Source organism: Papio anubis, chromosome 16 (assembly GCF_008728515.1).
Source record: "Papio anubis isolate 15944 chromosome 16, Panubis1.0, whole genome shotgun sequence".
Taxonomy (NCBI): domain Eukaryota; kingdom Metazoa; phylum Chordata; class Mammalia; order Primates; family Cercopithecidae; genus Papio; species Papio anubis.
The window spans coordinates 135070-157773 of record NC_044991.1 but is presented as its reverse complement, the minus strand read 5'-3'; the positions used below and the strand labels follow the sequence as shown (position 1 = coordinate 157773).

Sequence of the window (22704 nt, the reverse complement as noted above, 5' to 3'; positions counted from 1 at the left end):
CTGCTGCTGCTGCTCAGCAGGGCCAGGACAGGGCGCGAAGGAAGAAGTTTGTTTATTGTGTTACATACACAGCACAGGGCTCTGGCCTGCCAGCCATGGAGACCTACTCAAACTCAGGGAGAGGCCGGTCTCCTGAACCTCAGTTTCACTTGGGGGCTCAGCCCAGTCCCCAGGGCCTTCTGCTGGTTGCTCCTCCCTCCAAAGTCCCGCCCTGGAGGCTCCAGGAGAAATCCAAGGAGTGGGAGGGTGGAGAGTCAGGGTGAGGAGTGGACACTGGTCAGCTGCCCCTTCTGCTGGAAGTAGAACTGGAACCGAGACTGGGCATAGTCCTAGGGAAGGAAACCCACCCCACACAGTGGTGAGAAGACGTGGGACCAGCATTCTGCACCCACCTCAGGCTGCCCACAGCCACCCAGGACTCCCCAGGCCTCCTGGAAGAGTGTGGCTGCTGCTGCTCCCCAGCCCCCAGCTAGCAGCATTCCCATTCCCAGGGTCACTTACCAAGTAACCAAATTCTATGGTGGACATGGATGCCTGGAGGATGGACCACAGACCCCAGAAGAAATGGGACGCCAGAGCATACCTGGGGGGAGGGCAGGAAAAGTAGGGGTATTCAAAAGCACATCTGGCTCTGCTTGGATCCCCTCAACCAGGCTGGCCAATCCCTACAGTTTTAACTTCTCCCCCACTGTGCTAACCGCACTCTGCACAACCACCTTCCCTGCAGCTTGATTAATCTGCCTCTTCCCCAATCCCCCTTTCCTCTGCTCTGCCCCCCCCCCCCCCCCCCCCCCTTCCTCACCGACTGACTTCTACCAGCAAATCTTCTTCCAGTTTTCTCTGCTCCTCTTGGGACAGGGTCTCACCTTTCTTCGCCTCTGCCAGGTAATGGCGAATAAAATGCAGCTGCGATCAACGGCCAAGAGTCAGGAATTGGGGAGACTGTGGAGTATTTCCCAGGTAACATCCTTTCCAGCCATTCCTTCCAGACTCCACCTCCCTCCTTCCTCACAGGATGGGTCCTGCTCCCCAGCCTCTGGCCCACATACCTGCTGTCCTTGAGTGGGGTAGTCTGTGGGCCTTGCTTTGTAGAAAGGCCATTCCTCGTGAGTATAATCATAAACCCACTCACAAAAATGGTTCCCAATGTCAAAGCCCCTGGGAGAATAAGGTGGACATTCAGTCCCCAAATGCCCTGGACAGCTGGCCTGTGGGAACAGATCTATGGGAAGCCATCTTTCCAGCCTCACCTATAGTTATAACTGCTGTACTCGAAGTCCACCAGCATGAGGCTGTCAGCATTTTCTGGCTCTGAGAGCAGCAAGATGTTCCCTGGGGGAATGGGGTGAGGTTCTGCTCACTCCAGAGCCCTCTGGCTCCTCCATCTTGGGTTGGGAGACTCAGATGCCTTCTCCTACCTTCCTGGATGTCATTGTGGCAGAAGACGACTGGCGATGGGGTAGACTCTAGTAACTTCCTGCAGGGGTATGGGAGCATGGGTCCTGAGCAGGAGTGACTAGAGAAGGATCAGAGCCACACTAACAGGCCAGGCCCTGACACCAGCCCTCAGCAAATACTGGAAGGGCGGACACCATTACCATTAGCCTTGTCCTGCCTGCCCTCACCTGAGGTTGCCCATCTCATCCTTCAGGCTGTACATCTCCAGCAGGTTCATCTCAGGGAGGCCAGTTGGGGGCAGGTCCTGGATCTGTTTTAGGTACCTGAAGCCCAAAGAATAGGATACACTGGCTCTGATATTCTTTCCCATCCCTCTCCTATCTACCCCTCAGGCCAGACTACTGCACCCCTGCTCTTATCACTGTGTGACTTGTCTGGCAATCATTTCTTCTTTCTTTTGAGATAGAGTCTTACTCTGTCACCCAGGCTGGAGCGCAGTGGCACGATCTCGGCTCACTGCAACCTCTGCCTCCCTGGTTCAAGCAATTCTCCTGCCTCAGCCTCCCGAATAGCTGGGACTACAGGTACACGCAGACATGCCTGGCTAATTTTTTGTATTTTAATAGAGACAGGGTTTCACCGGTTGGTCTCGAACTCCTGAGCTCAGGCAATATGCTCGCCTCAACCTCCCAAAGTGCTAGGATTACAGGCATGAGCCACCGTGCCTGGCCTTGGCAATCATTTATTTTCTTTTTTTGTTTGGTTTTTTGAGACAGAGTCTTGCTCTGTCACCTAGGCTGAAGTGCAATAGCACGATCTCAGCTCACTGCAACCTCCGCCTCCTGGGCTCAAGGGATCCTCCCACCTCAGCCTCCTGAGTAGCTGGGATTACAGGTGCCTGCCACCACGCCGGGCTAATTTTTGTATTTTTAGTAGAGATGGCATTTTGCCGTGTTGGCTAGTACGGTCTTGGAACTCTTGACCTCAAGTGACTCACCCACCTCGGCTCCCAAAGTTCTGGGATTACAGGCATGAGGCACTGCTTGTGGCCTCTGGCAAGCATTTTAAAGCCTGTTCTGCGAGAGCCCATGATATCAAATCCTCTCAAGTGGAGGGCTGGATAGAGCCCCGGACACATCTGCTGGCAAAGAGGTTCAGCTCAGGTGTACAGGAGCCCTGAGGAGGCTCCTGACTCACCGCTCCATGGTCCCAAACAACCAGTGGGGCTCCTTGGTGAAAGGCATCTCCATGCCATGGAATTGCGCCATCTTCGTGGCAATGGCTGCTGACAACACTGGCTCTCGAAGCTCTTGAGTTTTCAATGGCCGGCTCTGCACCCAGGAAGCTATCAGGGTGGTGATGGGGCTGGGGCAGGAGGGGGAAGGATTGGGGCATGGGGGGAGGTCAGGGTTTGGGGGGAAATTCCCTACTTGGGGTGAGGGATGTGAAGGCAGACATTGGGCACTGGGGTAGGGTTAGGGAGTGGAGGTGCCTTGGGGAGGAGAAGGTAGGACTGGGCTCGTACTGGGATGTACTGTTCCAGCCGGCCCTCTGGGAAGACGCCATACAGCTGGGGCCCCAGCGACCGCTCCGCAAGGATGGCAAACATCACGCTTTCCAGCACCAGGGAGTCCACGCCCTGAAAAAGGATGGATAGCAAAAGGGCCAAGGCAAAGTGGCACAGGGACAGACATGAGGGCTTGCTTTCCTCCCACCAGAGCTGGGACTTCTGGTCCAATTGCCTGGAGGCTCTGGAGCACAGGCTTTCGCGATGGTCTGTTTTTATTTAGAGATGGGGTCTCACTATGTTGTTCAGGCTGCTCTCGAACTCCTGTGCTCAAGTGATCCTCTCGCCTCAGCCTCCCAAAGCGCTGGGAATACAGGCCCAGGCTTCAGTGTGAGAAGGTGTTACTCTTAGACTGTGAGCCTCGCTGTCCTTAACTGCGCAATGGGGACACTACTACCCGCATCCCGTAAGCGGCAGGCCCTAAAGCCACTGCGCTGCGGCGCTCACACCCCCCTCACCTGCAGGATGGCTCCGTACAGCCGCAGCAGCACCTCCCGGGGCTCCTCGCCAACGCTGGGCAGGTGGTCCGGGAGCGAGCAGCGGAAGAGCAGGTTGCTGAGGCCTCCGCTGCAGACCCACACCAGGCGCGCTCAGCCCGCGGGCGGCCCCACCTGCCGCGGCCCCGGCCCCCTCCCGGCCAGGCCGGCCCCGGCCCCGCCCCAGGCTCGGGCGCAAGAAGGGGCGAAAACATGGAGCATCCTGAGGGCCCCGCGGCTGACCCCTGACCCCGATCCGCGCACCGGAGAGGCTGACCCCTGACCTCCCACCTCACGGGGTAAACCCTCAGCTCCTCGGGCTGCACTCGGCGCCAGGCCCCGCCCAAGTACTCCCGGCACCACTGGTAGGCTCGGCGCTCGGCGTCACGCGACAGCGAAGAGGCGCGCCGCCGTTTTGGGGTAGTGTCCGGGCACTTAGACTGCTGCAAGCCGTCTTTGGCCAGGCAGCCGCCAACAGCCCCGCCTCCGGCCACAGCTGTCCCCTCGGCCGCCATGGCGCGGGATCCACCGGGCCCCACGCCCAGCTGCGCTCCGCTCCCTTCGGACGGGCTCGGTTCCTTCCGGCCGCGCTCGGCTCCTCTTCCGGCCGGCCTGGGCTTCTCCGGTCATACTCGGGTCTCTCCGGCTCTATTCGGCTCATGGCTGCGGCGCTCGGCTCTCTCCGTGCCCCGGCCCGGGGGCTCTTTCCGAAGGCCGAATTCCGCTTCTCTCCGCCGTGCCCCGCCCCTATGGGCAAGGACCAATGGCCTCTCTCTGGGCGGGGCGGCTGTTGGACGGCCTGGGCCAATCCGGGGCGCCGGGGGCCAATCAGGTGGCGGAGCGGCGCGTGCGCGGGCGCGGAACGGGCTGGGCGAGGCGGCGTCCCGGAAGACCGGAGAGAAGGAGCCGCGCCTCTGTCCCGTGGGGGCCGGAGGGGCGGCGGTGCGGCGGCTGCAGCTGCAGCTCCGGTGCGAGGGCTTCGTTGCCGGGCCCTCTTCCCCGACCTCTGGGGCGCTCCGACGAGGAAGAGCCGCCCAGCGCGCGTCCGTCCTGAGCGTGGGTGAGGCCTGGAGGAGGCGCGCGCGCTAGGCAGGGCCGCACACCGCGGGCAGAGTGCGGGATGCGGGCACCCGGTGGGTACGCAGTAAACGTTTGCTGAAGGAATATGGCCCTTGGGACAGTTCGATGACTCCAGGTGCATAAATCCCCAGTCACACGGGGACTCCCCTGCCCTGTAGAACCGCGCCTCTGAGGAGGCTTTTGCTGCCCTGCTTGAGATGCGCGTCTTCATTCCCCTCTCGCCCATCCTCCTCGTCTCCTCCAGGCCTAGAACTAATTACAGAGTCAAACCCAAGAGCGGAAGGTGGAGACTGGCAGCTTGCCGCAGCCCCCTTCTCGGCCTGCGCACCTCACATTGAGGGCGCCCCGATTTAAACACGTGCCTCCTGCATTTCTGCTGCTGCCCCAGGCTGGTGCGGCGACCAGCAACGCTGGACCCACAGGGATCCGTGGCAGTGTCTGTCGAACCATGGTGTTCTTTGGGGCATCTGCTAGAGTATTGTTTGATTTGATAACCAGAAAGAAAATCAAAAATTGGGGATCACAAGGCTAATGTCACTTGCTGCAGTGGAAAATCATGATCATTCTGTTTAAATCTGCGTCAGTTTTGAGACCTAGAGCCCATTAATTGACAAGGAGGCTTGGTTCCTCTCAGGAAGGATCTTACAATACCAGCATCTGAGCATATACCAAAAAATACTCCCGCAATCCTTCCCTAAAGGGACCTAGAGCCACTTTAAAAAGTAACTGGGCCGGGCGCGGTGCCTCACGCCTGTACTCCCAGCATTTTGGGAGGCTGAGGAGGGCGGATCACTTGAGGTCAGGAGTTTGAGACCAGCCTAGCCAACATAGCGAAACCCCGTCTCTACTAAAAATACAAAAATTATTCGGGCGTGGTGGTGTGTGCCTGTAATTCCAGCTATTCGGGAGGCTGAGGCAGGAGAATCTGTTGAACCCAGGCCTTGTTGCAGCGAGCCACTGCACTCCAGCCTGAGCGACAAAACGAGACTCCGTCTCAAAAAAAAAAAAAGTGGGTCGGGCGCGGTGGCTCACGCCTGTAATCCCAGCACTTTGGGAGGCCAAGGCGGGTGGATCACAAGGTCAGGAGATCGAGACCACGGGGAAACCCCGTTTCTACTAAAAATACAAAAAATTAGCCGAGCATGGTGGCGGCGCCTGTAGTCCCAGCTACTCAGGAGAATGGCGTGAACCCGGGAGGCGGAGCTTGCAGTGAGCCGAGATCGCGCCACTGCACTCCAGCCTGGGCGACAGAGCGAGACTCCGTATCAAAAAAAAAAAAAAAAAAAATGTAACTGATTCTGGCTGGGGGCAGTGGATCACACTTGTAATCCCTGCACTTTGGGAAGCTGAGGTAGGAGGATCGTTTGAGCCCAGGAGTTTGAGACCAGCCTGGGCAACATAGCAAGAACCTGTCTTTACAAAAAATTAAAAGATTAGCTGGGCCTAGTGGCAGGTGCCTGTGGTTCCAGCTACTCTGGATGCTGAGGTGAGAGAATCACTGAAGCCCAGGAGGTCAAGGCTGCAGTGACCTGTGTTCACACCACTGCACTCCACCCTGAGCAACACAGCAAGACCCTGTCTGACCAACAACAAAAACACACCAAAAAAACTGGTTTACTTTGGAAAAAGGACTATTTAGATCTTTCAAGGGCTGTTAGATACAGGATCTGAGCTGACGTTGTTACCAGGACCCCTGAAGCATCATGGCCCTCTCATTAGGGTACAGGTGTATGGAAATCAGATGATAATCAGAATCCCAACCCAAGTCCTGTGGTTACTTCTCTGGTCTCAATGCATACTTGGGATGTTTGTACCTAGCAGAGGGCCGAGCTTGTACATTAATCCCAGGCCTTTGGTACCATATGGTAAGGAAGAGCAAAGTAGAAGCCTTTGAAACTCCTCACCTACTGAAACCTTTCCAGGATTGTAAGTCAGAAACAATCCTGCATTCCAGGTATAATTGCAGAGGTATTTCGCCCTCAAAGACTTATAAAGCGGTGGTCACCATTTCATCCTTTCAATTAACCTGAATGGCTCCTGCTAAGTCTTGGTGGATTCAAGTAAATGATGTTATCTGGCACAAACTTAGCCAAGTCGTGTCCCCGATCACACGGCTGTGCTAAGTGTGGTATCTTTCCTGGAACCGGTGAATGCACCTCCGGCACTCAATGCAATTATTGACTTGGTGAACATTCTTTTCAATTCCCAGTGGTAAAGAGGATCGAAAGCAGTTCACACTTATACGGGAAGGACAGCTCTATAAATTGTCTTGCTTCGTGCTGTTTGAACTCTCCTATTCTCTTGTCACAATAGTCCTTGGGTAGCTTATCTATATTCCATATAACACTGATGATGTCATACCAGTTGGACCTTAGGTAGCTTATCGATATTCCATATAACATCGATGACATCATACTAGTTGGACACGGTGGAGAAGGAAGTGCTCTGCCCTTGTTAAGGCAATGCATGTCAGAGGATGAGCGAGAAGCCCTCAGAAGTTCTGGAGCCTGCCATATCAGTGACATTTTCAGGGGTGCAGCGTTTGAGGGTGAGCCAGGGACAAGTTACTGCACCCTGCATCCTTATAAGGAAGAAAGAGGCACAGCATTGATGCACCTCTGTGTTTTGGAGTCAGCATGTACTGCACTAGGGGATACCTCTCTGACCCCTGTATTGGGTAACGGGAAGACTTCCAGCTTTGAGTAGGACTCAGAGAAAAAGAGGGCTCTGCTAAAGATTTGGATTGGGAGATGGCCTTCCCTGCTGCGTAGATCCAGTGGGTTACCGGGGGGCTTATTTGGAGTAGGAAGGACCCCATATGGCATCTCTGGCAAACTCCAACGGAAGAGTTGCAGTGCAGTGTCCTAGAGTTCTTGGACAAGACCATGCCTTCTGCAGCAGAGAACTACTCACCAAGTGAAAGCAGTATCAGGCACACTACCAGACCCAAGTAGACTGAGCACCTTCTGGTAGGGCATCAGTGACCTTGCAACAGAGTCTGCCCAAGTGAGGTATTGTCAGATCCTCCAAGTCAGTAGGTCAGAGGCTCAGTAGCAATTGATTGTGCAATGAAAAAGGTAGCCTTGGGCTTGGACCCAAGCCTGTCTAGTGGGTAACAGTCATTTACAGGAAGAGGTGGCGGTGTGGCCCCACATCTGCTTTGCACTGATACTTCTCTCTTAGACAAAACAAACAAACATTCTGGTCTGGTTCGTGTATGGGTCAGTTTGATGTGTTGATATGAACTGAAAATGAACCACAGGTACACTACAGTCCCATTCAGGGTGACCCTAAAGGACAATAATGGGAAATCCTCCATGGGACTGAGCTTCCAGCAGTTCGTGTAGATATCCACTTTGTAGGGAGGGAGCAGACAGAGTAGTGGCCTGAGGGAGGGACGCATATGAGCTTCTGGGTTGTGATGTCCTGCTGGCTCCTCAGGGGCCTGAAAAGGGCAAGAGGGGAAGCTGGACCTACAGGAGTAGCCAGACAGTATGTGCATCTTTCTGCCTCATGTTAATACTGCAGAGGAGTCGCTGAACAGCAGGATGGATGGATGTCAGTCAGCTGTGCCCCTGGCTACCCTCTGCTTGCACAGTGGACTGTCAGTGGAGGCATCATGTAGAAGGAGCACAGGTTAGTGTCACCCAACACAGGCCTTTTATCAAGGCTTGTCTCATGATGACTGCTGCTGAAAGTGATCAGTGCCGAGCCCCTGCTGAGACACCATCCCTAGAGCACCCCAACTAATTACTTAGTGGCAAGTTGGCTATAGCCCTTCATCGTTGCTGGAGTTGACACCCACTCTGGATAAGGGTTTGTCTTCTGTATCCACAGGGTCCCAGGCCAGCATCACTATCCAGGCACTTCACGCATGCTCCATGTACCAACGTGGGATCATGGATCACATTGCCTCAGGCCAAGAAAGCCATTTTATAGTGAAAGAGGTATGGTAGTGTGTGGATTGCCATGGGATCCACTGCTTCTCTGATATCCTGCGTTACGCAAAAGCCGCTAGGCTACTGGAAAGATGGGATGACTTCTTAAGGGCTTAGCTGAGGTCCTGGTTCTAGGACAGTATCCTGAGGAGTTGGGATCTACACACTGAATCAAAGCCTAACACATGGTGCTCTGCCCCCGGTAGATACATTCTGTGGATCCAAGAACAAAGACACAGGTCCAGGAACCCAAGGGTTGGGATTTGCTGCTTCTCACCATCGTTCCCAGGGACTCACACTTAGAATTTGTACATTCTGTCTCCACAGCCTCAGGATCTGCCGGATTAGGGCCTGTTTCCCAGGTAGGAACGCTTCCACAAGGGCACTGCCGCTGGTTGCAGGAAGGATACCTCCGCTAAGCCTGAATCTGCAAAGACCACCAGGTTACTCTCAGCTCCTCATACTGGTGGACCAGCAGGCCACAAAGGAGGGGATACTTGATCCTGATAAACAGTGAGGTAGAGCGTGGCTGCTGCGTAATGGGGCAAGCAGGGATTGGTCTGGCACTTAGAAGATTCATCTAGGTCTGTCTTGGTGCTTCCATGCCAAGTAATGACAATTAAAGGTCTTTTTGTTGTTGTTGTTGTTGTTGTTGTTTTGTTTTTTTGAGACGGAGTCTCGCTGTGTCACCCAGGCTGCAGTGTATAGTGGCGCGATCTCGGCTCACTGCAAGCTCCGCCTCCCGGGTTTACGCCATTCTCCTGCCTCAGCCTCCCGAGTAGCTGGGACTACAGGCACCCGCCAGCACGCCCGGCTAGTTTTTTGTATTTTTAGTAGAGACGGGGTTTCACGGTGTTAGCCAGGATGGTCTCGATCTCCTGACCTCGTGATCCACCCGCCTCGGCCTCCCAAAGTGCTGGGATTACAGGACTGAGCCACCGCGCCCGGCCATTTTTTTTTTTTTTGACATGGAGTCTCGCTCTGTCGCTGAGGCTGGAGTGCAGTAGCGCGATCTCAGCTCACTGGAAGCTCCGTCTCCCGGGTTCACGCCTTTCTCCTGCCTCAGCCTCCTGAGCAGCTGGGACTACAGGCGCACGTTGCCACGCCCAACTAATTTTTTTATTTTTAGTAGAGACGGGGTTTCACCGTGTTAGCCAGGATAGTCTCGATCTCCTGACCTTGTGATCTGCCCACCTTGGCCTCCCAAAGTGCTGGGATTACAGGACTGAGCCACCACGCCTGGCTGAAAAGGTCTTTTCAGCAGCCATAGCCTCTAAGGGCTCAGACCCCTCAGGGTGAAGGTCTGGGCGGTGTCACCAGGCAAGCCATGGAGACAAGCTGGAATGCTGGTGAGGGTGAGGCCAAGGAGGAGGTGGCTGCTGAATATCTGTTACTTGGGAGAAGCTGTAGCAGTGGGGATTGTATTTGTTCTGCTAAGCCTCTTGTATTAAGGCTTTCATAGGAGTTGTAACTAGCCTTTGCTTTGAAGAATCGTGACAGAGCAGACTCAATGTGGTCGCTGAGTAGATCTGAGGGGTCAGGAGATGGTGTCTTGACTGATGCCCTCAGCCCACCTTTATTTAACTGCAGGGGACACAGAGCTGCATCTCTGCTGTGTGTCTTTGCACTTCCTGCTCCAGGCCTTCTCTGACACCATGGCAGCCCCCTGAGCCTATGCTGAGATCGTGCCACTGCACTCCAGCCTGGGCAACAGAGCTAAACTCCATCTCAAAAATAAATAAAGCAATCAATAAAGGCTGGGGGGAATGCATGCAGGAATGGACTATGAGGATACAAAGCCAAGAATGAATTGTAGGTTAGTGCAATTTATCAACATGGATGCACTTCAAAGAGAATCTGGATTCCATGTTTTGGCTCAAGGCCTGGGAGTAGTTATGACTGTGCCTGGTTGGCTGAGTGAAGCCTGGACTCCTTGGTGGTTTACACAGATGGGAAGATGAGAATGTGGAGTGGATTTGTGATGTATGTGACGTGACCTGGCTGCCACTCTCCTCTCTCTATCCCTTCATTAGACCATTGTGTAGTTTAAAAGAATAGGTTATAAATTTCTTTTCGAGATACAGTCAACAAAATGAAAAGGCAACCCATGGAATGGGAGAAAGTATTTGCAAATCATATATCTGATAAGGAGTTAATATCAAAAATGTATAAGGAACTTAATAGCAAAAAAGCAAATAACCCAATTTTAAAATGTGCAAAGGACCTGAATAGACATTTCTCCAAAGAAGACATGCAAATGGCCAACAAGTATATGACAGGGGCCCAACATCACTGATTAGTGATACTGATCACTGCACTCCAGGCTGGGTGGCAGAGCGAGACTCTGTCTTAAAAAAAAAAAAAAAAAAAAGACTTGGGAGGCCGAGACGGGTGGATCACAAGGTCAAGAGATCAAGACCATCCTGGCTAACACGATGAAACTCCATCTCTACTAAAAAAATACAAAAAACTAGCCGGGCGAGGTGGTGGGTGCCTGTAGTCCCAGCTACTCGGGAGGCTGAGGTGTAAATCCAGGAGGCGGAGCTTGCAGTGAGCTGAGATCCGGCCACTGCGCTCCAGCCTGGGCGACAGAGCAAGACTCCGTCTCAAAAAAAAAAAAGACAAGAGATAACAAATGCTGACAAGGAAGTGGAGAAAAGAGAACCCTTGTATACTATTGGTGAAAAGGTAGATTGGAAGAGCCATGATGGAATACAGTAAAAAATTAAAATTAAAACCATGCAATCCAGCAATCCCACATCTGGATGTATATCCAGAGGAAATGAAATCAATGTCTTGGAGGATATCTGTACCAGCAAGTTCACTGCAGCATTATTCACAATAGCCAAGATTAGGAAGCAACCTGAGTGTGCGTCAGCAGGTGAATGGATAAAGACCAGGTGTGCGTGTTGACTGGGGATTCTAAAATTATGGGAAAACTGGAAAATCGATATTAGGGGACCATCTGCCCCTTTGGCCATGCCCTCTCTGCTTCCTGTATATGAAACTCACTCACCTTATCCCTAAGGGAGACCACTGTAAAAGTTCTAACTACTTGCAGCATTCAGCTCAAAATTTAGGTTCTCTGACTTATACGCAGTTTGCTCCTTTGGGTCCAGAGGTAGATCCTTGTGGTCCAGTGACTTATAAAAGATTTGTCATTCATCCTCCAACCAACTCAGTGTACACTAGTTTAATCCAATGACTTATAAACTAAAACATGTTATGTGTCCCAAACATACAAAGAAAGAGTAAGGGCCAGGCGTGGTGGCTCACGCCTATAATCCCTGCACTTTGGGAGGCTGAGGTGGGCGGACCGCCTGAGGTTGGGAGTTAGAGACAAGTCTGACCAACATGGAGAAATCCCATCTCTACTAAAAATACAAAATTAACCGGGCGTGGTGGCGCATGCCTGTAATTCCAGCTACTCGGGAGGCTGAGGCAGGAGAATCGCTTGAACCCAGGAGGTGGAGGTTTCAGTGAGCCGAGATTGTGCCATTGCACTCCAGCCTGGGCAAAAAGAGTGAAACTCTTGTCTCAAAAAAACAAAACAGAACAAAAGAGTATGAATCGGGTAAATAAAACAAAGACCCCTATTTAGACCCAATCTCTAGTCTATGGCACTTGCCAAATCCTATTGAGCATAAATAGTGAAGTCCCCTTTCCTGGCAGTGCCGGCTCAGTTTTCTGGAATGTTCCTGCTTGTGTGTTACACTTCGTGTCCACATCTAGGAAGACGCTGGAGAGGAACCTTCTTGGAGGCTGCACAGTTTCTTCTATGGGATCAAATGCTTACTGGCTTTTGTAGGGATTACTTTAGGAGCTGAATTGTCAGAGGATATGACAAACTAGATCGTAGTTTCTTTGGTGATACGATTTCTCCAAATTTTCAGCTAGAAGTGACCTTCTAGCTTCATAACATGAGTTGGGAAGTTTTCTGCCTCCTGTTTCCTGAAATGTTTATGTAGGATTAGTATTATGTCTTTCTTAAATATTTGCTAGAATTCACCAGTAAGGCAACCTGGATCTGGAGTTTTCTTTGTGGAAGGGTTTTTAATTGGTAATTCAATGTCTTTGATGAGGCCATTCAGATTTTTCTATTTCTTTTTGTTCCAGCTTTGGTAATTTGTGTCTTTCAAGAAATTTGTTCATTTGATTTACATTGTCAAGTTTATTGGCATAAAGTTGTTCATAGTTTTATAATTCTTTTAATATCTGCTGAATCTGTAGTGATATTTGTGCTTTCATTCCTGGTAAGGATATTTATGTCTTCTTTTTTCGTGATTAGTCTAGCTAGAGGTTTACCAATTTTATTGAGTTTTTTAAAGAACCAGCTTTTGGTTTCATCGATTACCCTCAATTGTGTATATGTTTTTTATTTCATTGATTCTGATCTTTCCTTCTAATTCTCTTTCTCTCTTTCCCTTCTCTTTCTTTCTTTCTTTCTTTCTTTCTTTCTTTCTTTCTTTCTTTCTTTCTTTCTTTCTCTTTCTTTCTTTCTTTCTTTCTCTTTCTTTCTTTCTTTCTTTCCTTCCTTCCTTCCTTCCTTCCTTCTTTCTTCCTTCCTTCCTTCCTTCCTTCCTTCCTTCCTTCCTTCCTTCCTTCCTTCTTTCTTTCTTCCTCCTCCTTCTTCCTTCTTCCTTCTTTCTTTCTTTCTTCTTCCTTCTTCTTCTCTCTTCTTCTTCTTCCTCTTCCCCTCTCTCTCCTTCCCCTCCCCTCCCTTCCCCTACCCTCTCTTTTCCTTTCTGACAGGGTCTCACTCTGTTGCTCAGGCTGGAGTCCAGTGGCACTATCACAGCTCACTGCAGCCTTGACCTCCTGGGCTCAAGCAATATGCCAGCCTCCCGAGTAGCTGGGACTACAGGTGTGTGCCACCACCTGGCTAGTGTGTGTGTGTGTGTGTGCCACCACCTGGCTAGTGTGTGTGTATGTGTGTGTGTGTGCGCGCGCGCGCGCCACCACCTGGCTTGTGTGTGTGTGTGTGTGTGTGTGTAGATGGGGTCCCACTATGTTGCCCCAGCTGGTCTCGAACTCCTGGGCTCCTGCTGTCCTCCCACCCTGGCCTCCCTGCTGGGATTACAGGCATAAGCCACCACACCTGGCTCATTTATTTTTCTTTCTTTCCAGTCTATTACTTTCAGCCTATCTTAGTGTTTATATTTAACATTTCATTTCTTGAGGTAGCTTATAGTTTGTGTCTCACTTTTTAAATACATTCTGATAATCTCTGCCTTTCAATCTGAGTTTAGATCATTTCTATTTAATGAAATCATCGATATTATTGGGTTTAAATCTTGCTATTTGTTTTATTTGTCCCATCTTAGTTCCATTTCCACTTCTTTTCTGCTTTCTGATGGATTGATCAAGTATGTTTTAGTATTCTGTTTTATTACCATTCTTAGCTTACTAATTGTGTCTTTTGTAATTTTTAAAATGTTCTTTCTAGAATTTATAATATATATTTTTAACTTGTTGTAGTCTACACTCACATAATGTTATAGCATCTCACAAATAATGTGAGAACCTCCTTACAGCAGTATGTTTTCATTTCTCCCTCCCATCCTCTGTATTGGTGTTGTTATGTTTTACATCTGCATATGTTTTAGGGCTGGGCGTGGTGGTTTATACCTGTAATCCCAGCACTTTAGGAGGCCAAGGCTGGAGAATTCTTGAGCCCAGGCATTCGAGACCAGCCTAGCAACATAGTGAGACCCTGTCTGTACAAAAAAATAAAAAATTAGCCAAAAAGGGTGGTATGCACCTGTAGTCCCATCTTCTTGGGAGGTGGGAGAATCACATGAGCATGGGAGGTTGAGGCTGCAGTGAGCCATGATCATGCCACTGCACTCCAGCTTGAGCAACACAGTGAGACCCTGTCTCTAAAGAAAAGAAAAAGAAAGAAAATATATGCAAAACCCACGAAACTATAGGGCATAGTCAAGCAGTTTGAAAAGAACCAAATGGAAGTTCTAAAAGGAAAGTTTTAATTTAGTTCAAATTTCATTGAATTTTAATTTCAACTAAATTAAAAACTTAGTGTGCAGCTTTAACAGAAGATTTAAATAACCGAAGAGAGACTTCATGAGCTAAAAGATAAATATGAATAAAGTGTACCGAATGCTGCCTGGAAAGACACAGATATGGAAAACCTGGAAGAAGGGTTAAGAGACATAAAGGCTAGAACAGGAAAATCCAACATGAGCCTAGTTAGAGTGCCCGAAGGAGAAGAGATGGGATGGAGCCGAGGAAATCTTTGAAGAGAGAATGGCTATGAAATTTCTAAACTAATGAAAGTAACGTAATTGAGAAATTCATATAAATTTATATAATTGAGAACCTCAGGCAGAAAAAAATACAAAGTAAACCCACACCTAGATATACCACATTGAAACTTCAGAACACCAAGGGCCGGGAGCGGTGGCTCATGCCTGTAATCCCAGCACTTTGGGAGGTTGAGGCAGGCAGATCATGAGGTCAGGAGATCGAGACCATGCTGGCTAACATGGTGAAACCCCATCTCTACTAAAAACACAAAAAAATAGCCTGGCATGGTGGCGGGTGCCTGTAGTCCCAGCTACTTGGGAGGCTGAGGCAGGAGAATGCGGGAGGCAGAGCTTGCAGTGAGCTGAGATCGTGTTACTGCACTCCAGCCTGGGAGACAGTGAGACTCCGTCTAGAAAAAAAAAGAAAGAAACTTCAGAACACCAAAGACAAAAAAGTCCTAAATGCAGCTGGAGATGCATGAAAAATGACCTTCAAGAGAGTGACTGAGAGATGATGCTTTGTAACAACAAGGAAAGCCAGAGGAGGACAATGGATGAGACCTTGGCGGTGATAATGGAAACTAAGGACCTGACCCAGAGTTCTATGTCCTGTAAAATTATCTTTCAGGAACAAGGACAAAATGAAGACATTTTCAGACAAACTGAGTTTACTAGCGAAGATTCTCATTAAAGAAATATTTAAAAGGTGTACTTCAGGCAAAAAGAAGTGGTATCGGGAGGGCACGGTGGCTCACGCCTGTAATCCCAGCACTTTGGGAGGCCGAGGCGGGCAGATCACAAGGTCAGGAGATGGAGACCATCCTGGCTAACACGGTGAAACCCCGTCTCTACTAAAACTACAAAAAATTAGCCGGGTGTGGTGGAGGGCGCCTGTAATTCCAACCACTTGGGAGGCTGAGGCAGGAGAATGGCGTGAACCCGGGAGGCGGAGCTTGCAGTGAGCCGAGATCACGCCACTGCACTCCAGCCTGGGTGACAGAGTGAGACTCTGTCTCAAAAAAAAAAAAAAAAAAAAAAAAAAGAGTGGTATCACAGGATGATCTGACAAGAAAAGGGACTGAAGAATCCATTAAGAGGTAACATTGGGTAAATCTAAGTAAACATTGATGGTTTAAAGCAATGATAACAATTCCTATGGGTCTTGAAAAGAAAAATAATAGCCAGGCACAGTGGCTCGCACTTATAATCCCAGTACTTTGGAAGGCTGAAGCAGGAGGATTGCTTGAGCCTGGGAGGTCGAGGCTGCAGTGAGCCAAGATCATGCCACTGCACTCCAGCCTGGGTGACAGTGAGACTCTGTCTAAAACATCAGGGAAAAAAAGGAAAAATAAAGAATATTAAAATACATAATAATAAAATTTAACTTGGGACTGGAGTAAATAGTTAAATACTTCTCCGGTCCTTGTATTGTTCAGGAAGAGGGTAAAAATATTGATTAACTAGGCTTTGATAATTTAAGTGTGAGTGTCATAATTAACAGGATGCCTTAGGTTGGATTCTTTCAGAAGAAGTAGCTGAGACCAGGATTCACATGCAAGTAGTTTGTTTGAAGCTGCAGGAAATAAGGTGGGTGGGTGAGAAAGTGAGGCAGGGGAGGGAAGAAGTGCCACCCTCCCAGCTGCCTCGTCTCTTATCCTGTGGCCTATGTAGCAAGATTGTACTTAGAACTTAGCTATTAGATCCAGAGGATAAAGACAGGTTTTGAGGCTACACATGGTAGCTCATGCCTGTAATCCTAACACATTGGGAGGCCAAGGCAGGTGGATCACTTGAGCCCAGGAGTTGGAGACCAGCCTGGAAAACATGGTGAAACCTTGTCTCTACAAAAAAATAAAAAATTATCCAGGCATGGTGGCGGGTGCCTGTGGTCCTAGCTACTCAGGAGGCTGAGGTGAGAGGTTTGCTTGAGCTGAGGAGGCAGAGGTTGCAGTGAGCCAAGATCACATCACTGCACTCCAGCCTGGGTGACAGAGTGAGACCCTCTCTCTTTTTTTTTTTTTTTTTTTGAGACGGAGTCTGGCTCTGTCGCCCAGGCTGGAGTGCAGTGGCGTGATCTCGGCTCACTGCAAGCTCCGCCTCCCAGGTTTACGCCATTCTCCTGCCTCAGCCTCCCGAGTAGCTGGGACTACAGGCACCCGCCACCACACCTGGCTAGGTTTTTTTGTATTTTTTTTTTAGTAGAGACGGGGTTTCACCATGTTAGCTAGGATGGTCTCGATCTCCTGACCTCATGATCCACCCGTCTCGGCATCCCAAAGTGCTGGGATTACAGACTTGAGCCACCGCGCCCAGCGAGACCCTATCTCAAAAAAAAAAAAAAAAAAAAAGACAGTGTTTGTTAATCAAATTAGGTAATTATGCTGGGAGTTCCAGGATGACAAGTTTGTGGGTGTAAGAGGCCTGGTAAATCTCTGTTCAGGGTCTCCAGCAACCTATCAGGGACTCTCCCTGTCAGGCAGAGCCCTGTCATCACCAACTTTAGTGCATCTTCGGGAGGAATTGGGGAAATCTGAGAAGCGCTCACCAAACATCAAAATTCTCCAGCTTGATAGCTCCTGGCATACTTTGCTGGGCCTGTTCCCTTTGCACTCATCACAGTAAATGGAAAACTCTCCAAAATTTGTATGTCAGAGAGAGATTTGTCGAAGCTGCAGTGCTGTCCTCCTTGGGGCTATGACCCTGCTGCAGTGCAAAGACTTTCATGAAAGTGTATAATTCTATTGTTTGTTCAGCTGTTATAAAAGTGTCTTTGGGCATGTACGTTATATGAAGGAGTCTAGTAAGACATTCAGATTTCAGAGATTTAAAAAATTTCCTGGCAAGGTGTGGTGGCTCACGCCTATAATCCCAGCACTCTGGGAGGCCAAAGCAGGCGGATCACTTGAGTTCAGGAGTTCGAGACCAGCCTGGCCAAGATGGTGAAACCCCATGTCTCTGCTAAAATACAAAAATGAGTTGGGTGTGGTGGTATGCACCTGTAGTCCCAGCTACTTGGAAGGCTGAAGTGGGGAGAATGGCTTAAGCCTGGGAGGCTGAGGTTGCAGTGAACTATGATTGCACCACTGCACTCCAGCCTGGGCGACGGAGCAAAATCGTGTCTCAAAAAAAAAAAAAAAAATCCTGATAGTAGCAATCTATTTAAAAACTTCAACTCTGATGCATATTATAATCATCTTCTGCACTGGTAGAAATCTGTTTTCTGAAAGGTATAATTATGTGTGAGATCAGAAGAAGAATTTTTTTTTTTTTTTTGAGATGGAGTCTCGCTCTGTCGCCCAGGTTGGAGTGCAGTGGCGTGATCTCGGCTCACTGCAAGCTCTGCCTCTTGGGTTCACGCCATTCTCCTGCCTCAGCCTCCCAAGTAGCTGGGACTACAGGCGCCCGCCACCATGCCCGGCTAATTATTTGTATTTTTAGTAGAGATGGGGTTTCACCGTGTTAGCCATTGTGGTCTTGATCTCCTGACTTCGTGGCCCTCCCGCCTCGGCCTCCCAAAGTGCTGGGATTACAGGTGTTAGCCACAGCGCCCGGCCAACTGTCACTTTCTTTAAGGCATAACAGTGTTGTAAATGCCATGATTTTGAATGTGCTGTACCATCAGGTGAGAATTACCATTTTCTTTAACATAGGTTGTGCTTGTTTGCTGATGGAAATGATCCAGAAGAGAAGGACAAGCTGATGGTTGAGAGGGTTGATGTCAGGCAAGAAACTTGAGTGGATGATGAGGAAAGTGTGAGGTTCAGTGAACTGGAGGTTTGCGGTGGTTTCATGACACATGGACTGGAGATTTGTAGTGGTTTTATGACACAGCTCCCAAGTTCTTTGACACTCTTCCCATGGAGGGGTAGGGTCTGTGACCCCCCTCTTGAAACTGGGTAGGCTTGCAACTGCTTTGACCAATAGACACAGCAGCAGTGATGCTATAGGACTCCCAAGGTTAGACCAGAAAAGGCCATGCCTTCCCAGGATCCTCACTGTGATGGGAACCAGCCATCATGTAAGAAACTCTACCCTTGGCTGGGTGCGGTGACTCATGCCTCTAGTCCGAGCACTTTGGGACACTGAGGTGGGCAGATCACTTGAGGTCAGGAGTTCAAGACCAGCCTGGCCAACATGGTGAAAACCTGCCTCTACTAAAAATACAAAAAAAAAAAAAAAAAAAGCTGGCATGCTGGCAGGCACCTATAATCGCAGCTACTCGGGAGGCTGAGGTAGGAGAATCACTTGAACCTGGGAGTTGGAGGTTGCAGTGAGCCAAGATCATGCCACTGCACTCCAACCTGAGTGACAGAGTGAGACTCTTGTCTCCAAAAAAAAAAAAGAAAAAAGAGAAGAGAAACTACCCTGAGACCACCATGCAGGAGAGCCCAGTGGATATGCTGGTGACAGCCACAGCAGAGCTCCCAGCTCACACTCAGCATCCACTGCCAACCTTCTAAATGAATCATCTCAGACCTTGAGCCAGGCTCACCTCCAGCTGCAACCAAACCTCAAAAGAGACCCAGGCAACTACTTCTCATTGGAGTCCTTCCTGAATTTCTACCCCTAACATAAACAACTGTAAATAACAACTTAATTGTTTTAATTCACTAAATTTGAGGATAATTTGTTAGTAATAGTAATTGAAGCACATTTCTTATGGAGTTAAAAAAGAAAAAAGGCCAGATGCAGGGGCTCACACCTGTAATCCCAGCACTTTTGGAGGCTGAGGTGAGTGTATCGCTTGAGCTCGGGAGTTTGAGAGCAGGCTGAGCAACATGATGAAACCCTGTCTCTACAAAAAATACAAACATTAGCCAGGTGTGGTGGCATACACCTATAGTCCCAACTACTCTGAGGACTGAAGTGGGAGAATTGCTTGAATCCAGGAGGCAGAGGTTGCAGTGAGCTGAGATTGCACTACTACATTCCTGCATGGGTGACACAGCAAGACCCTGTCTCAAAAACAAACAAACAAACAAAATGTGGATGTTGTAGTAATGCTGCAAGAAAGAGACCAAGAGAAGTAGGAGGTAGTGATCAGACACCTGGATGCGTAAAAATCCAGATTCAGGAAATGGTGGCATTAGGACTTCACCATGGTGAAGGTAGAACTCTTAATTTTCATCTTTATTAAATGTCTGTCCGCGGTTTTAACCATTGGCATATTTATTTTGTGTTTGTGATTTCTGTGAAATATGAGTACAATAAAGACTGATAGTTTGCATTTGTTTTCTAATCTCTCAGAGAGTTGTCAGAAAATGTTCTCTGACTTTTTAGAATTGCTGTGGTCAGGATTGCGGAAACTATTGCAATTCCAACTCTCCCTTCTAAGTCCAATCAGTTTTGTGCTTTGTACTGTCTATGCCATTCATGCACCATAGAGGGAAGAAAATGTTAAAATGGTCATGACACAACATCTTGATTTGTCGTTGAAGGAGAAGGAGAAGGAGTCTGGAAGGACGCTGACAACGGATGGTGGTCAGGAAGGAAAACCCATGGCCCACAGGCCAGAGGAGGGGAGAACTTCAAGGAGGGATATTCAGCTTCCTGTGGACCCCCATTTGTTCATCCATACGATGATGCTCTGAGGCGCACAGGAGGAAGGTGTAAATTGGATAAAATGTGCATGACATAAGGAGCATAAACCCCTCAGGAAAGAGATGCTGCCTTTTCACTAACGTGTCCCTGAGCTGCACAGAGCAGCCCTGGGGGGACTGGGAGGCCATGGCCCCTGTGTGAGGAGCAGGGGACAGGTGAGCCTCAAATGATCACCAACAAACACCAGGGCCTGTGTCTGGGGCTTACACACGGCATGTGGTCCCCGCAGCACCACTGCTCAGAGGAAGAATCCAAGATCCGGAGAGATTGTGTAATTTTCCCATGTTCAACAAGTTGGTGGCAAAATGAAGAGTGGCTCCCCTCTTTCAGACTCTAAGGCCGACGATCTTCCATCTGTGCTCTGGGGACAAGACTGAGGTCCACAGATAAAACTGGGGGTGGCATCCCCTGTCTCATGGTCTTTACGCTCATGGGACCTGGGAGTGACCATCTGATAAGAGGGAGGGAAGGAAGGGGAGAGGCTTGAGGAAGGTTATGGGGGTTAGGATCTAAGATGAAATTTGAGACTGTAAGACTTCGGGTCGGATGCTGTGGCTCGCACCTGTAATCTCAGCATCCTGGGAGGCCATTGCTTGGGCTTGGGCCCAGGAGTTTAAGACCAGCCTAGGTAACATAGACCCTGTTTTTACAAAACAACAACAACAACAACAAAAAAACCAAACCAGCCAGGTATGGTAGTGTGTGCCTGTGGTCCTAGCTACTCAGAAGGCTGAGGCAGGGGAATTCCTTGAGCCCAGGAGTTTGAGGCTACAGTGAGCTAAGGACACACCACTGCACTCCAGCCTGGGTGACAGAGTGAGACCCTGTCTCAAAAGAAAAAACAAAGATTTTAAGATTGCTGCAACTCCAGATGAAGGTAGATCCTGGAGGCACTTTGTGGGAGAGGTCACTACAGTTGAGTATCAAAGACTGTTGACAGATCAGAAGTCAAGGAACTGACTGACCAGGGCATTGGATGGGTCATTTATGTGGGTGTCCAGATTCACCAGTTTGGTGAAAAGACTCGGCATCAAAAGGAAATCTGGAAAGTTAGGGTCAAACTCTCTATGAAATCTGGGAAGAGATTTGAATTTTTGTGGGAAAGGCAGGGAGTGGCTAATAGGCCCAGACTCCTTGAACCTCAGAAATGGGGAATGTTTTTAGTGCTTCTAAAATGGAAAAGACTGTTATGGCAAAGACCTGATGCCCCAGACTGGGTTAGAGACCATAAGCTCTCATTCATTCATTCATTCATTCACATGTCTGCTAAGCGCCTACTGTGTACCAGGCACCATGCTTGGAGCCTAGGGCTTCACAGAGATATGACAGCCTCTCTTCTCTCCAGCCAACCCAAATCAAGAAGGCAAGCATAAACTAGTAAATGGCTTTTTTTTTTTTTTTTTTTTTTTTTTTGAGATGGGGTCTGTGCCCCCCAAGCTGGAGTGCAGTGGTGTGATCTCAGCTCACTGCAACCTTCGCCTTCTGGGCTCGGCCAGTTTTTCATATTTTTGGTAGAGACAGGTTTCCAGCCTGGATTCAAACTCTTGAGCTCTACTGACCCACCCACCTTGGCCTCCCAAAGTGCTGGGATTACAGGTGTGAGCCACTGTGCCCAGCCAAGTAAATGCCATTCAAATACTGTCATTGGCATAAAATATAAATCGTGACGGGGCACCAAGGAGTGCAGGCTCTATCAGGCCCTGGCCACAGGCCTCTCTGAGCTGGAATGGCTATACCTCCCTTCCCGACTGGCATGAGCTCCTTCTGCCATGTACTTTCTAGTGTTTGTCACTCAAGTGCCTCGTCCTTTCCTAAGGAATAATTTCCAGGCCAGGCGTGGTGGCTCACACCTGTAATCCCAGCACTTTGGGAGGCCAAGGAGGGTGGATCACCTGAGGTCAGGAGTTTGGGACCAGCCTGGCCCACATGGTGAAAACCCATCTGTACTAAAAACACAAAAATTAGGCGGATGTGGTGGTGATTGCCTGTAATCCCAGCTACTCGGGAGGCTGAGGCATGAGAATCGCTTGAACCTGGGAGGCGGAGTTTACAATGAGCTGAGATCATGCTATGCACTCCAGCCTGGGCGACAGAGCAAGTTCTGTCTCAAAAAAAAAAAAAAAAAGAATTTTCCACAGAACTAAGACATAAATCTTAGGGCACATAACTTTCATCAAGGGGGAAAAGGGATTGCACTCTTGTTAAAACTCCAGCCTCCTTCTTTAGTCAATATTTAGCCAGGTGCTGTGGTTCACACCTGTAATCCCAGCGCTTTGGGAGGCTGAGGCCAGAGGATAGCTGAGCCCAGGAGCTCAAGACCAACCTGGGCAATACAGAGAGCCGGTCTCGGTCTCTCTCTCTCTCTCTCTCTCTCTCTCTCT

At 49.4% G+C, this 22704-nt stretch overlaps 2 protein-coding genes across 8 annotated transcripts; one reads left to right on the top strand and one right to left on the bottom strand.

Annotated features, from left to right (window-relative positions):
* Positions 1 to 36: 36 nt before the first annotated feature.
* Positions 37 to 4172, bottom strand: CHKB (choline kinase beta). Its single transcript, XM_003905771.4, has 11 exons — positions 3733 to 4172; positions 3424 to 3532; positions 2924 to 3037; positions 2596 to 2729; positions 1626 to 1721; positions 1419 to 1477; positions 1251 to 1332; positions 1050 to 1158; positions 803 to 906; positions 502 to 583; positions 37 to 329 (listed from the first exon to the last, which is right to left on the bottom strand). Exons 1-11 carry the CDS (start codon positions 3954 to 3956, stop codon positions 255 to 257), a joined length of 1188 nt encoding a protein of 395 aa, XP_003905820.1. The 5' UTR covers positions 3957 to 4172; the 3' UTR covers positions 37 to 254.
* LOC108580788 (translation initiation factor IF-2-like) lies at positions 3930 to 20732 on the top strand. 7 transcript variants are annotated; one of them, XR_004178874.1, is made up of 5 exons: positions 3930 to 4501; positions 8050 to 8157; positions 8359 to 8468; positions 8787 to 8977; positions 20161 to 20271. XR_004178874.1 is itself a non-coding variant. In XM_021921738.2 (4 exons), exons 1-4 carry the CDS (start codon positions 3955 to 3957, stop codon positions 20311 to 20313), a joined length of 918 nt encoding a protein of 305 aa, XP_021777430.1. In that variant the 5' UTR covers positions 3930 to 3954; the 3' UTR covers positions 20314 to 20732. The 7 variants fall into 7 exon arrangements, 4 of the variants coding, with proteins under 4 accessions (XP_021777430.1, XP_021777433.1, XP_021777432.1 ...); XR_002515441.2 differs by lacking the exon at positions 20161 to 20271 and adding an exon at positions 18373 to 18857 and having other exon boundaries at positions 8787 to 8902; XR_002515440.2 differs by lacking the exon at positions 20161 to 20271 and adding an exon at positions 18373 to 18857.
* The last annotated feature ends 1972 nt before the right edge of the window (positions 20733 to 22704 follow it).